Genomic DNA, 14,300 nt, shown 5'->3' with positions numbered 1-14,300 from the left:
GAATCGAAATAAATTTGGGTTTGGTTCTTAATTGGTTTAAAATATTTGAAAAAAAACATTACCTGGAAAACTATCCAAACTATAGGAAAAACAAATTTTAAAATGGTTGAGTTTTAATGAATTTTGATCAAATTTTGCAAAAGAGAAAATATTTAATTTTTACAAATAGAACATTCAAAATCCCGATCATTTTTTATATTTCAGTTATTGCAGTCTAAACATAACTAATATTTTCGGGTTTATAATTGTAGTTTTAAGTATTATGGTTATTTCATATCGAAGTATTCTTAATATTTTTTGTATATAATTGTATTTTGGGTATTCAGTATTTTGAACACCCATTCAGGTTTTTATGACAATTTCAGTTCAGTTTGGTTCTTCCTAATTCAATTCGGTTCAGAATATATTGCCCTGGGATATACCAAAATAATGTTATTGTAGTAAATTATATTACAAAATTCGTTAAACAATAAAAAATATTCTGGATTAGAATCTAGTGTTTCTTTAAATTATGTCTTTTATTTAGTTTTCTTTTCATCTTCTTTAGCATTTTTCAATATGAAGCATATTCTTTTAGAGCCATCTCTCTTCTGAATATTTTGGAAATAAGACAAACATCGTTTGACTTCTCAATTTAATAGCATCTCTCTCTAAGTACATAATGTTTTTGATACGATATCATTGTTCACATTCGAAAAGATTACAAGTTACAGATTGCTGCACTGCACCTTACAATTTCACAAACAGTTCTACAGAACCAAAGCAGAGAACATACTTACAAAGACAATCAAAGGTGGAGTTTTGAAACCAGCTTCTAATTTAACACACACACACTGGTAGATAAATTTCATCTGTTTGCTATCCGAGGCCTTGAAAAATGCGGTGCCAGTTTTTTCTCGAGCTCAACCAAGCTGGACGTTATATAAAAGGCACATGAATATAACGACTAAACGAAAATTACATAAGCTTCGAGTCTTGAGAAATCCGACTTACATCTCAAATCTGCGTTTAGCTTCTTTCTGTTTTGTACGGTAGAGATCACTGTCTTTTGGTACGTTGCTCATAGGATCAGCTACAAGATTTTGTACCCAAGATTAAGAATGTCATCAGAAGAACTAACAAAACACAATAAATCCCTTTGAGTAAAGACAGTCTTCAAGGAATAAATCACCCGAACACATTAGTTAGCAAGATGATGGATCCAAAGAGTGTCAATAAATGTCACATTCTCGACATGGAGAGCACGAAAGTTTTTGCATTTTGGTACTAAAGAACTCGGACCAAAGAGGAAATAGCGTTTACCGGAAAGCGTAGCTGAGTGTTTCTCGCCAAATTCTTTGTGAACTTCCATAGCAGTTGCTCTGCTTAGCCGGATTAACCCCTGAATCAAATGCCAAATTAACCTAAGAACCGATTTAACATTGCAGATAACAACTCGAGAAAAGGTACATTATGTGCCAGTGCAAGACCAAACCAAGTACACAGTTCCAAGAAACGAATCAAGAAGAAGGAAAGAAAGCTGAATGTGTTTCCTTTTTTACCTTCTTCTCCTTCCTTTTAAGTATCTTGAGATGACATTTCTTGACATAATGAGTCAAATGATAACGAGAATGCCTCGAAGAAAGCTCTTCTTTAACCTCTGGATTCGCATCAAGCCACTCAGTAATATCCTTGGATTTAACCAACTCTCCATTATCCAACGACTCTAACCACGAATAAACCGGTAACCACTGGTCAGTCCTCTGAAACCGAGCTGGATGCTGATCCGTTTGATTCTCTTCCCCATTTTGCTGCTGTACAAAAATCAATCTTCAACACAAGATTTTTATCGGAGAAATTTCGGATTTTTTTAAGACGTACCTCGTTGTGGTCTGATGGTGTTGGTCTCATGTAATGTTGCATAGAGAGGAGGCGATCGACGAGCTCGGAGCGAGGTCGGTGGCGGAGATCCGCCGGCAAGGAGTCGAAGTTGGAGCCGATCCAGGTCTCGACTTCGCTGACGCTTATGACGGCTTTGGCGTCGGGGAAGGCGGTGATCCAGGCACGAGCCATTGTCTCCCATTCCTGAGACGGCTCTGTTCGCTGGTTCACGTTGGTTATTTTGTCGTCGAATTGCCCCTTTCCATCTTCTAGGGTTTCGTTGGTCGAATTCGACATTTTCCTTTTCTTTCTTTCTGAGATTTGTTGTATCTGATTTGTGGTTTTAGTAGGCAAAAAAAAAAAAAGACAAAATACATTATTCCGTCTAAATTTACTGTAATAACAAGGTAGAATACAGTAATTTTACTGTAATAACAAGGTAGAATACAGTCAATCATCTTACTGTAAGCAAGTGTTGAAGTTGGATATTTCACATGAAATCTGGCCCTAAATTTATTAAAATTCTAGTAATTTAGGCTGCTTGGCAAATTGATTTTCAGAAATGTAAGGATTTTAAAATAAATCAAAATAAATTTAGCCAAACAAATTTTATTGAATTAAAAAAAAAATTTTAGTCCTAAAATTTCTCATAAAAACTCTTTAAAATTAAACTGTAAAAAAATTTGTTTTAAAAGTAAAAAAATGTAACTTTAAAAAATTAAAAATTTTATAAACGTAAGGCCTCATTGGTATAGATATGTAGACTTTTTAAAATCATTCATAGTTTCAAAAGTTTTTTTTTTTTTGCTAAACATACACTTTTTATTTTATTAATTTTAAACTTTATTTTTTGTTTTAAATTCTTTTTTTTGTCGTCCGTTTACTTTCTATTAGTAAAAGCTCATGGAAAGACAATACAAAGAGTACTACAAAGCCCATTAAAGCCTAAGACAAATTAAGAACAACACGAGTAGAAGACGATACACGTCATACACACATGTTTTTGAAGAAAAAACAAAGACAAAACATGGTAGAACTGAAAACAAAAGCACTGCATCGCCATCGATATGTCGCCGACGACGGTCTTATCACCAGCAAACACCAGCAAGTCCCCATTGCCATCTAAAAACTTCGCCTGAACACCCCTTTCTTTCACTACCTTTTTCCCCCTCTGATTTAGATCTTGTGAGTAACATCAGCCAGAATTTTACTTCTTCAGTAAATATCACCAACGTTCATCGATAACTCAAGACATCACCCAAGGCTCAGAATAGTGATTTGGGGAGATCAAACTTCCAGCAGGAGAAGATGAAACCAGAAGTCGAAGAAGAAAATCCCAACACTTACTCTATTCATCACCACCTCAATTATAAGAGGAATCTATATGCAGAGGAGAAAGGACAAAAACATCCAAACAACCAGAAATCAATTATTCTGTTTTAAAAAGACTTAAGATTCTTCTAAACATAATAAATCTTTCACTCCACTAAGGATTAGTAAGAGATTCCGTTAGAAGGAATCGATAACAAAAGATAGCAAAAGATTCTGATTGAAGGAAAAGAAAATCCGAAGAAATCAGAATTTATTTTCCGTTATATCGAAAGAGACGATCCGATGTAAATAGGAAAACATCCAATATTAATCGGGTTATTTACAACAAAAGTGAGAGAAAAACTCTCTCTCTCTCTCTGAAATATGGAAACCAAAATTTGTCATGAATTCTAAAAGCTTATAAAAAAAGTAAACACATTTTTTTCTATTGGGGCAATTATATTTATAAGACAAAAAATTGTAGTATTATCCCCTTAATACTTTTTTAAATTTGACAACTTTTGGACAAAATACCATTTATTTATAATTACGAAAATTAACAAAAAAAAATACTTTTATAATTTAAAAAATTTTGGAAAATTTTGAAAAGGGTAGACAAAGATATTTCGTAACATCTTTTTGCCAAAAAAAAAATTAAAAAAACTTTTTACAAATATTCTACGAATTAGTAGAAAGCGCATTCTATAAATCTATAAATTTATAAAATAAGTTATTTACTATTTCATTAGTTTTCTACTAAATATATAGAATTAGTTATCTACAGTTTTTCTATGTTCTACAAAGTTATGAAACCGTATTCTACAACCTTTTCATTGATCTACAGTTTAGTAGAATTATCTTTTTATAGTTACCTTTTTTATTTACATCTTAGTAAAACTGCATTTCTACAGAAACTCTTTATTCTACAATTGTAGAATACTTATTCTACAATTCGGTTAACTGAATCTCCGAAAAATCTAGGATCAGATCTAGAGAATATATTTATTTTCTTCTCGAATTATTTAATTTCCTAATTGTTTTTTTTTAATTTTTAAAATTTTTATTTCTTTCCTAATCAAATCTAGAGAATATATTTCTTTCTTTTTCGAATATATTTATTTCTTTTTCGAATAAATTTTGTATCATAAATATAAATTTTAATTAATATGGGTAAATTCGAATTAGAAGGATAGAAGAGGTTAAACTATTAGTAGAAGTATTAAAAGGACAAAATTTATTATAGTAAGGGGACAATAGTAAAATTTATTTGTCCTATATTTTTAATTCTTTCTTTTCTATTTCTATTTTTTATAATCATTCAAAAGATTTTATCGATTTATATATGAGTAATTACTATCTAAATTTAATTGATTACATTTTCTCTGCTTTTTTTTAGATCTTTTTTTCAATTGTTTGTTTTTGCTTTTTATTAACTATTTTAAATAACAACTAAACTTTTACAGCAATAGTCTTTAAAATAAAATAGTAACAGTTTTTACTAAGCAACCTCGTAAATTTTTTTTAAAATGAAGTGTAAAGAGTAAAAAAGAAGAAGTGGGCAACTGAGGCTTTAGAGAGAGAAAAAAAAAGAATTAAAAACATGTTTAGCAAATTTTTGGCTTTTAAAACTTTGAAACAAAATTGTTTAGGGAATTTTTAGTCCTCTTGTGGGAGCAAGTCTTCTGCAAAACCGAAAAATACGTGAAGGCTCAGAAAACTTGATGGGGGTGTGCTTTTCGAAGGCTTTCTGACGCTCAAGTCATAAATAACCAAAAAAGACCACTAAATGGCTAATCGGACATCGGAACGAGATAAAAAAAAAATTAGGAAAGGAAAGTGGGCCGAGCGTTCCTGAGAAAAATGGAATCGACTCGGGCCTTTAAGTGGTGATGACCTTCTTGTCGTGGAAAGCGAAGAAAGAAAAAATTTGTTGTGGGAAATGCTATATGGTTTAGGAACCGTCGTGGAGAGGAAGTGAAGAGATGGTCGTAGTAATGACCTGAAAAGTATGAGCCTAAAGATAGCTAAGAGTGTGAACCCCTTCCTTGTTAGAAGAAATTGAGTATTTATAGGATTTTACCTGATTCGGGTTAATATACCGGGTCAGTCCACAGATAGCAAATCGAGTGGGTTGGTCTTTGACCCGACTTGACTGGGTTCGAATCTTGTGCTTTCGTCATTCTTCTGACGGCCTCACCAACTTTCTTTGACATGTTCTGCCTGCTACAAGACCGCTCCTTGGTGCATCTCTTTCGCTTTCAGTGTACGGGTTGGATCGGCGATTCAGGCGTGGTACGGCTCTTGCTGAACATCTGCTTTTCCCTCTAGCTCCTGCGAAAAGTAACTGTCACCTAACACATGTAAGAAAGACACATTAAATGCCACTTTTGTGGGCTTGTAAGGGTATGGTAATCAAAAACTAATGCATATTCCTATTGTCAAAAGAAAGGAAGTTTGAATAGTGTTTTCCGCTTATAGCTTTACTCAAACTTGGCCTGGATCCCTCACTACTAGGACCGGGCTGCTGGGATTGCTTGGATGGAAGACTCTACTCTCCGAGGATCTGTACGGGCCACTCTTCCTTATATCCCGACTCTTCCGGATTACCGAGATTAGGTCTAGGACATACAGAATGTAACATCTCCTCCTCTTGACCACTCAGTTTCCGACCTCTTTTTCTTTGACAACATGGCATGTGCTGTCATATACAAGGAACCCGGGAACATGTGGTCTATTGTAATGGATCTCCCAAATCTGAATGGATTCGAGGCTCGGTGTTATATGCTTAGGTCGTATTGGGTCGTAAGTCCAATACGAGACCTAATTTGGCCCAGGGGGCCGTACCTGCAAAAAATCCATGAATACCACGTGCAAGCTCGCAGTTCGTCCACGTAGGAAGGATCGAATTTATGCCTAACAAAAATAAAGTCCTAAAAAGTCTAATGGCAAGCACCCCCAAAATCTGTTTTTTATTTTCTTTAAATGACAGTTATTTTTTTTAGTAAAAGTTTTAAAAAATTAACTACAAATTAAAAGTCTACAGCCAAAACTGCTTTCTAAACACTCCTTTATTTTATAAAGAAATTTGGAAGTAGACCAAATATACAACTGGCTCAAATACAGGTTTCAGCATATCTATAGCTCACAATATTTACGAAGTATCATCTCGAAATCTAACCTAGCAAACTCGAAGTTAACAAAGGACTGAATCAATAAAAAAATATTCACTGATAACTTGGATGCAGATGGCATGATAGGAGAAATCCTGAGATATGTGGTGATGTTTAAGATCTCAAAGAGAGTTATTCTATATCATGTAAGACGTGAAAGAAATAGCAAAAGACATGAAAGCTCTCCTATACCACCTTCATGCATCATCTGAAAGTGCATGTTTGTGGAACAGAACATGATACAGCTGATGGAACATGATGTAATATAGCTGTTGTGCCAGATGAAAGAAAGATAACACTACAGTAAACCGTGAGATAATATGAGTACGTGGTTCAGAGAATAAGACAGGATCGATATACATGGTGTGACAGTTCAGACAGAGACATTGGACAGAACTGAAATAATTGTTGAGGTAGTACTTGATGCTGGTACAAGTAGAGCAGTTACAAAGGATGCACTTTATGCAAGTGGTGATTAGGGATCAACACAAGATAGAAATACATTTCGGAGATCAAGACGATGTGTCAGACAATGAGTGAGTCGATGAGTCAGTTGGTGAGTCAGTCGATGAGCCAGTCATCGTTGTTTTAGAAAACATGGACAGCAAAATTAAGGTTTTGATCCTTAACTACATAAACCAAGAGAGGACTACAGAAATAAGACGCGTCAAAGGTATATCATGAGATAAGATGCACACAGGTGTGTGTGGCATCGCTCCACCATACAATATTTGTAGATCTGTTGGTGGTTATGGTCTATGGATTCTGCAGCCGTGAGAAGATGGTGGTGCATCCATGCTGCGGGGTGGTAGTCAAGTCATGAGTGGCTTAATACTGTGTTCATAGAATAACAAGAGTACAATCACATCTGGAAGATGGTGTTTATATCAGTTGTAACCGAGCGGTAGTCTTTGTAGAGATACTGTATACACAGGTTCTCCATACAGAAAAGAGTGGTAGGCATTGTAATGTTGGATAGAAATACATTGTGGAGATCAAGACAATGTGGCAAACGATGAGTTAGTCGATGATTCACTTGGTGAGTCAGTCGATGAGTCAGTCGTTGTTGTTTAGGAAACATGGACACGTGGGTCCAAAAGCCCAAGATGATAGAGAAATCATGTGGGCTTCAGCAAACTTAGGATTTTGACAATTAACAATATAAACTAAGAGACGGCCACAAAAATAGGACGCATCGAGGATTATCATGAGATGAGATGCACACAGGTGTGTGTGGTGTCGCTTCACCATAGGAGATTTTTAGATCTGTTGGTGGTTATGGTATATGGATTTTGCAGCTGTGAGAAGATGGTGGTGCATTGGTGCTGTCGGGTAGTAATCAATTCATGCGTAGCTTGATACTGTGTTTATAGAATGATTGGAGTACAATCACATCTGGAAGATGGTGTTTGTATCGGTTGTAACTGAGCGGTAATTTTTATTGTTAATTTTTTTTATTTTTTTTTTAAATCATGCTTATTCGTAGATTTTTTTTCTATAATGAAACGTTCTTGAGTCATGACATTAAGCTCTTTGAAATTTGATGACGTATTAACCAAGTTGCCTTGGCCAAGTGATAACTTCCACGTAGGAGATTCCTGAGTTCAAGTCTACTTGACCACTTAGGCGTGCTTTAAATTTGGAATATTTCTAAACGTGTACCTAGATGCAAGGTTTCGTGGGATTAATTTTTGGACTTAGACAGCTTTTGGGATGTCCACGGTTATATAAAAAAAATTGATGATGTATTCTTATAAGGCCGACCGTATTCTAAAAGCTAGAATAATTGGCCAAAGACACTATTTATGTTTTAAAATTTGAAAAATATGTTTATTAAATGTTTTGAAAATTACACTTTAGTATATGTTACAAAGACTTTTTTGATCAAATTTAATTATCATGTTAGGATTATTCTTTTTGGAGACTGATATACCTAAATTAATTGATATTTTTAAATTTATAATTGGATACATCTATAAAAAATTGAATATTTATCTCTACAGAAAATAATTTTATTAGTGTTCTATGAACACGACACCTAAAATGGTTTCATCGTACAATTCAGTGCTCTATAGTTTCAACATCTATTATATAAAAGTTGAGTTGTGTCTCACAAAATTGACACATCAGCTTTTATCATTTTGACACATCAGCTTTGAATAATAACAACAAAAAATTAAAGTTAAAAATTTCAATTAATTGAATGTTTAATTTCTTTAGATTTCCTAAAAACTTAAATACTGTATTATTCCATAAACCAAAGAGACAATTTAAAATTATAATAGAAATTGATTTAACCACTCTAATTATAACCAATTCTCTACACATATATAATTTGCTCTAATTCCTCATAATAACAAAACCCTAGCTTCTTTAGAAAAATAAAAGTTTGTCATGATTGAAGACATACTCCAAGGATGAGTCGTGGATGTGATGGTGGTGGTAAATATGGGATGATTCTATACAATCAAAAACTTTGTGGCAACGGATAAGGCTGATGATGTGGTACATGGATCGAACACTATAGAGGAAGGAGAAGAAACACAAAGAGAAAAAAATCGTACATGGAGCAGTACTGGTAAGAGAAGGGTATGGGGTCGTTATAGATATGCAGAGAAGAAAGGAATAACGGATATGGAGGTTAAGAAGAGGACATGGGAACGTTATTGATCTGCGTAGAAAGAAAAAACAGATACAAAGGCCGTGATGAGAAAGATGAGTATCAACTATCAAGGTTTTCCTCGCAAAACCAAAAATCTCAAGCTATCTTTTCACTACAGCCTTTACAAGTTCCAAATCGTTTGTCCTTAATAATTTTCAACATTATCATCATATGAAATTATTAAAAAAAAATATTTATTAGCTTGGAATTCGTTCAATATATCATTTTTTTGTTAAAGTGTCTTCATTTTGTATAATATATTAATATATAGATTTTCAGTAGTAATTGTTTTGTCCTTTACATCACATCTCAATATGCTGAGTATACTTGAATAGTGAGACTTTCTAAGTCACACAAGTTATAAATTGTGCAGATTATGGTGGTCAATGGTGCCAAAATAGTAATAATAACGAAGATCATAAAAAAAAAAGATAAACACCATGAAAGGTAAAGGAAAAAATGGAATAATACTTGGTAATCATAAATTCATAACTAATCAAGATTGAGCGTAGAATAACCAAAGATGAAGCATTCAAGACGGGAGAAAAACGAGCTAGAAGAGTTCAAGATTGCTTAAATTGGCTGCATGTCAAACATTACTATGTGACATGCAAAGAAAATAATACTACCATAACCACAACAACTTTTGAATATTTTGTAGATAATATTTTAAATGAATAATAAATTAATATAGAAAGAACGATTGCACCAATATAGAGCTAGAAATTTAGATTATCCGGTTTGGTTCATTTTTTTTTTTGGGTAGTTTGGATATAAGGGTTCTTACATACATGTCTCGAGAATCTATTTATCCAAAAAATATATCGAACAAATTTCAATTTTATTTATACACAAAAATTAATGATGAAATTTAAGTGGAGCTTTGACAAATAAAACACACCTGAATTTGATAGAAATTTTTTGGAGAGTATGCAAAAACTACAATGTTACATGTGACTGTAGAAAATTATTCTCAACTCATGATATTGTATTAGTTTCCATAATGTTACTTTTAAAACTTTACATTGTATTAGCACCAAGTTACAAGCAGATAAGTATAGAAAATAATATAGATCAGGGGTTATATGAATTCGGGTGATACTAAAGTTAGTTAAAAACAACTTAACTACAAACAAAACATGTACTGATTTCTAAGTTTATAAAATAATACATTAGAAAAAGAAACCGCGTTTATACGCAGGTATTCTACTAGTTTGATAATAATAAGAAGCTTTCAGTGAACATATACATGAAGTCATTTGGAATGTCACATATGTTACACTTCTAATGTTTATATTATATCAGTCCATATATTTACAAACGTGAAGTCGTCATCTTCATCATCTACCCTGAACATTTGCTCACAAATTTAAATAATGCATCTTCTTTTGTTTTTCTTAATGATTATTGACTCTTAAGCAGCTGCCGACGAACAAATTCACGATATATTAGATCAATGTTTTTTTAATAAAACAAAAGCTTTTGAACAAGACGGCTGCAAATTTAGATCGATGTTAATTCAAGGCAGATAGAATTTTGATTACTTGAAAATTACACGAAAGAAAGATAGCTTTCTTTTCTGGTTAATGTGTTGAGAATAGATTTACAAAATTCTGTAAATTGTTATTTATTTTTTATTTTTTAATGAAATTTATAATCTAAAATATAAATTATAATAATATTTATTTAAGTTAATATTGTCATTTCCCTTATCTCTTATAGATAAGTGTAATTTTTTAAAAATATTAAAAATGGTGTAGTTTTCAAAATCTAAACTATTTTAAAGGTATTTTTGCAAATTTTCTCATTCTGTCATTCTAAAACCCACGATTGGCCCAACTTCATTAAAGGTTTCTCAGTCTTCAATATATACACACAGCCTCTTAGCCTTAGCCGCAAGAAATCAGAGGAAAAGAAATAGAGTTTTCCAAAGGTTAAAAGTTAAAACAACCCCTCGTTACAACGATGAGAAAAAAAAAGATGCCAACGATGATCACCAATCTTCCAAGGGATTTGATGGAGGATATTCTCCTTAGGATTCCCTTGAAATCTATGAGAGCAGTGCGATTAACTTGCAAAGAGTGGAACAATTTATCGAAAAGTCCAAGCTTTACAAAGATGCACTTTGGTAAAACATCAGCCACAACAAAGGAAGGAGAGTCTCGGATGATCTTGATAATGAAAGACAGTCTTTATTTAGTGAGCGTCTTTGTCAACGACGTTGATCTATCTACGGAGCATAAAGGTAAACTTACTTGCCTTAACGAACAAGTCAAGATATCTTATGTCTTTCACTGTGACGGGTTATTGTTATGCATCTTGAAAGACGATGATAATAAGGTTGTGGTTTGGAATCCTTATTTGGGACAAACACTACAAGAAAACATCACATATTTCTATCATATATTTTATCAAAAAATCGTAGGAAACTGAGTTTTTCTACCAATTTCCTACTAAATATTTGTGTAAGTTCTATGCCGTCGAAAATTTTAAAAGATAGAAAAATCGTAGGAATTTTCCTACGAAAATTTTGGTAAGAAAATTTTCGCGGTAGGAAAATACCTACCAAATTACTTCTACCTTCCTTCAATTTCATTCTTTCTAATTTCAAATATTCTTACCATTTTCCTACCATTTGCCAGATTTTGTAAAAAAAATAATTATTTTTCAAAATTGAAAATAAATTAAATTTAATCTAAAAGATGAATTAATTATTAATTCAATTATTATTATATATTGAGATACTATATATAGAGATATTATATATAGAAAAAAACAAATTAATTAAAAGGAAGATGAAGGTCTTATTTATAGAGCAGCTTTCTCATGTAAATTATCTCAGATCATCGATGTCATCGATGTGGGACAAATCAAAAGTTGAAATTTTCCTACCAAATTCCTATGATTTTCTTATAGATAATTTTTCGTCAAAAATTGGTATGAAATTTCCTACGAAATACTTATCAGCCATTAGCCCTACCACTTTCTTTTCAAATTTTGACCGCGTGATAGGTTATTGGTAGGAAATATCCTATGAAATTTTGACAAAATATTTGGTAGGAAATTTTCTACCAATTTCCCATCACTTTTACTTTTCGTCAAAATTGCATAGAAAATTGATCATAAAAATTTCCTACCAAATATTTCGTCAAAATTCTCGTAGGAATACGAAATGTTTTCTTGTAGTGAAACAATGTCGATCTATACAAGATATTCCCTCATCCCCGCTGCGGACCAGTGGACAGGTTCGGTTACGCTCTCGGATACGAGAATAAGAAATCTCGTCGTAACAACAAATTATTGAGGTTTATAGATCGTTGCTTATTTACATACAACAACGAATTTGTATGGTACAAAATATACGACTTTGACTCTGATTTATGGAAGACTCTTGAATTCATCACTCCATACTGGCATATACACTTAACTTATCGTAATGTTTCTGTCAAGGTGTGCTACGGAAAAGAGCCCAGAGGGTTATTATGAAGGATATTCTGACCACATAATCTGTTTTGATTTTACAAGAGAGAAATTTGGACCGCTTCTGCGGCTGCCCTTTAGTTGTTCGCTGGAGAGCTTTGTGACGCTATCTTGCATTAGAGAAGAGAAGATTGCAGCTTTATCGACAAACGAAGGTGATCCAGATTGTTTTGAGAGATGGATGACGACTATGATTGAGCCCCAAAAGGTGTTGTGGAGCAAGTTCTTGGCAATGAATGCGCGACAACTCGATGTTATGCCGATTTCACCGGATTTCTTTATCGACGATGTGAAGAACGTCGCCATGGGTTTTGATGTAAGGTTGAATCGTTTCACAGTTAACATCATCGGAGAGGCTGGATCTGTTGGACAAGTGGATCTCAAAGAACGTACAGAGGAATGTCGCTACAGGCCAAGTGCGTGCTCTTATGTTCCAAGTTTAGTGGAAATCAAGAAACCTAAAGGAGGCCAGAGGAAAGAGCAAAGCATTTTAGAAAAGCATCGATACGTTCAAAAATTGTTGAGACTTTCGGTCTTTAAATGGAGGTGCCTAAGGCTTGCGGCGGCTTTAGGTGAGGAAAAACGTTCTTTTTTTTTTGGTAGTAAAGGAAAAACGTTTATCAAAGTGGTAATAAATTTCAGTTTTTCTTTAGTTTGATTAGAAGTAGGTTTCGTTATAGTTATGTTTGCTTGATTTAAGGATACCATATACAGTAGAAACTCTATAAATTAATACTCGATAAATTAATAAACACTATAAATTAATAATTTTTTATAATCTCGAATTGGACCAGTTCAAAATACGACACAATTCGATAAGATAATCAGATAATAATATTAACAAAACTTCTATGTGATGGTCCTATTAATATCATAAATTTATAATTATCATGAACAAAATCTGATTTAAACATATATATGAGATAATCTACTAAAATACGACTATAGTGATGCTTTTTAGTCATTTTAAATTAAAATTTTTTGAAACTCATTTTAAACTTTAGAAAGAATTTTTTAAAAGTTATACAATCTTTTATGAAATTAATAAGAAATAAAAAAGATTTTTTTCTTTGAAATCTATAAATTAATAACTCTATAAATTAATAAAATATCAAAATCTCAACATTATTAATTTATAGAGTTTTTAGTGTATATAAAGTACTTTGGTTCAGATTCCGTCTAAACTCACTGTGATAGAAGAAAATCTCCAGTTGTAATCTAAAAGTTCAAAATTCTTATTATTGCTTTAAAAGGTGGAAAACACACGATACATTTGAAACTAGGGAGGATTACTACACTAACCTTAGAAAGTATCTATATTACTGGTTCGACGCACTTTTATTTTTTTTACAAAACTAACCTAGCATACCCACAACACCCTTTTCGCCTTTGTTGAAAAAAACCTTATTACGAAAATGCCATTACTTTTTTAATGCCACGTAGGCAGATTCTGGCGCTAAAAATTTCATAAGTCTACCAAGCTTTGACGGTAGACTTATGAAATTTTGGTCAACGCAGAAATTTTGTTGGTAGAGTTATTAGGGCGATGGTAGATTTATTCAAGACTTGGTAGAGTTTTTAAATGTTGGTAGACTTTTCTTGGTAGAGTTTTGACGATGAGAGGTAGATTTATGGTGTTTCGGTAGATTTGTTGTTATGAATGGTAGACTTGTCAAAAGTTTTGGTAGATTTGTTAACAAAAGCGTTGACTTTCTCGCATAGTTGACTTTTTCGGTAGATTTATTGACAATGAAATAGATTTATTTTCTGAGTTGGTAGACTTATTTCCTTTAGCGGTAGATTTATGTGAAAAAAGT

General features: G+C 32.8%; 1 protein-coding gene and 1 pseudogene across 2 annotated transcripts; one reads left to right on the top strand and one right to left on the bottom strand.

Annotated features, from left to right (window-relative positions):
• Positions 1-615: 615 nt before the first annotated feature.
• Positions 616-2,187, bottom strand: LOC18017639. 2 transcript variants are annotated; one of them, XM_006402045.2, is made up of 5 exons: positions 1,861-2,187; positions 1,542-1,793; positions 1,303-1,381; positions 994-1,072; positions 616-911 (listed from the first exon to the last, which is right to left on the bottom strand). In XM_006402045.2, the coding sequence occupies exons 1-5, from the start codon at positions 2,155-2,157 to the stop codon at positions 848-850; spliced, it is 771 nt and encodes a 256-aa protein (XP_006402108.1). In that variant the 5' UTR covers positions 2,158-2,187; the 3' UTR covers positions 616-847. The 2 variants fall into 2 exon arrangements, with proteins under 2 accessions (XP_006402108.1, XP_024011907.1); XM_024156139.1 differs by having other exon boundaries at positions 1,542-1,790; positions 1,861-2,157.
• Positions 2,188-10,983: 8,796 nt separating this feature from the next.
• Positions 10,984-13,200, top strand: LOC18017638 (annotated as a pseudogene).
• Positions 13,201-14,300: the final 1,100 nt, after the last annotated feature.

This window comes from Eutrema salsugineum, unplaced genomic scaffold (assembly GCF_000478725.1).
Source record: "Eutrema salsugineum unplaced genomic scaffold, Eutsalg1_0 scaffold_2, whole genome shotgun sequence".
NCBI classification, from domain to species: Eukaryota; Viridiplantae; Streptophyta; class Magnoliopsida; order Brassicales; family Brassicaceae; genus Eutrema; species Eutrema salsugineum.
The sequence above is the reverse complement of the archived record's forward strand: the minus strand, read 5'-3'. Positions and strand labels throughout refer to the sequence as shown.

Bases quoted from the DNA above. Each gene is read 5' to 3' on its own strand.
- LOC18017639 (XM_006402045.2), bottom strand. From the start codon at position 2,157: ATGTCGAATTCGACCAACGAAACCCTAGAAGATGGAAAGGGGCAATTC. The intron at 1,794-1,860 runs GTACGTCTTAAA...ATTTTTGTACAG, and splicing joins CACCATCAGACCACAACGAG to CAGCAAAATGGGGAAGAGAA. The intron at 1,073-1,302 runs GTAAACGCTATT...AAAATCTTGTAG, and splicing joins ACACTCAGCTACGCTTTCCG to CTGATCCTATGAGCAACGTA.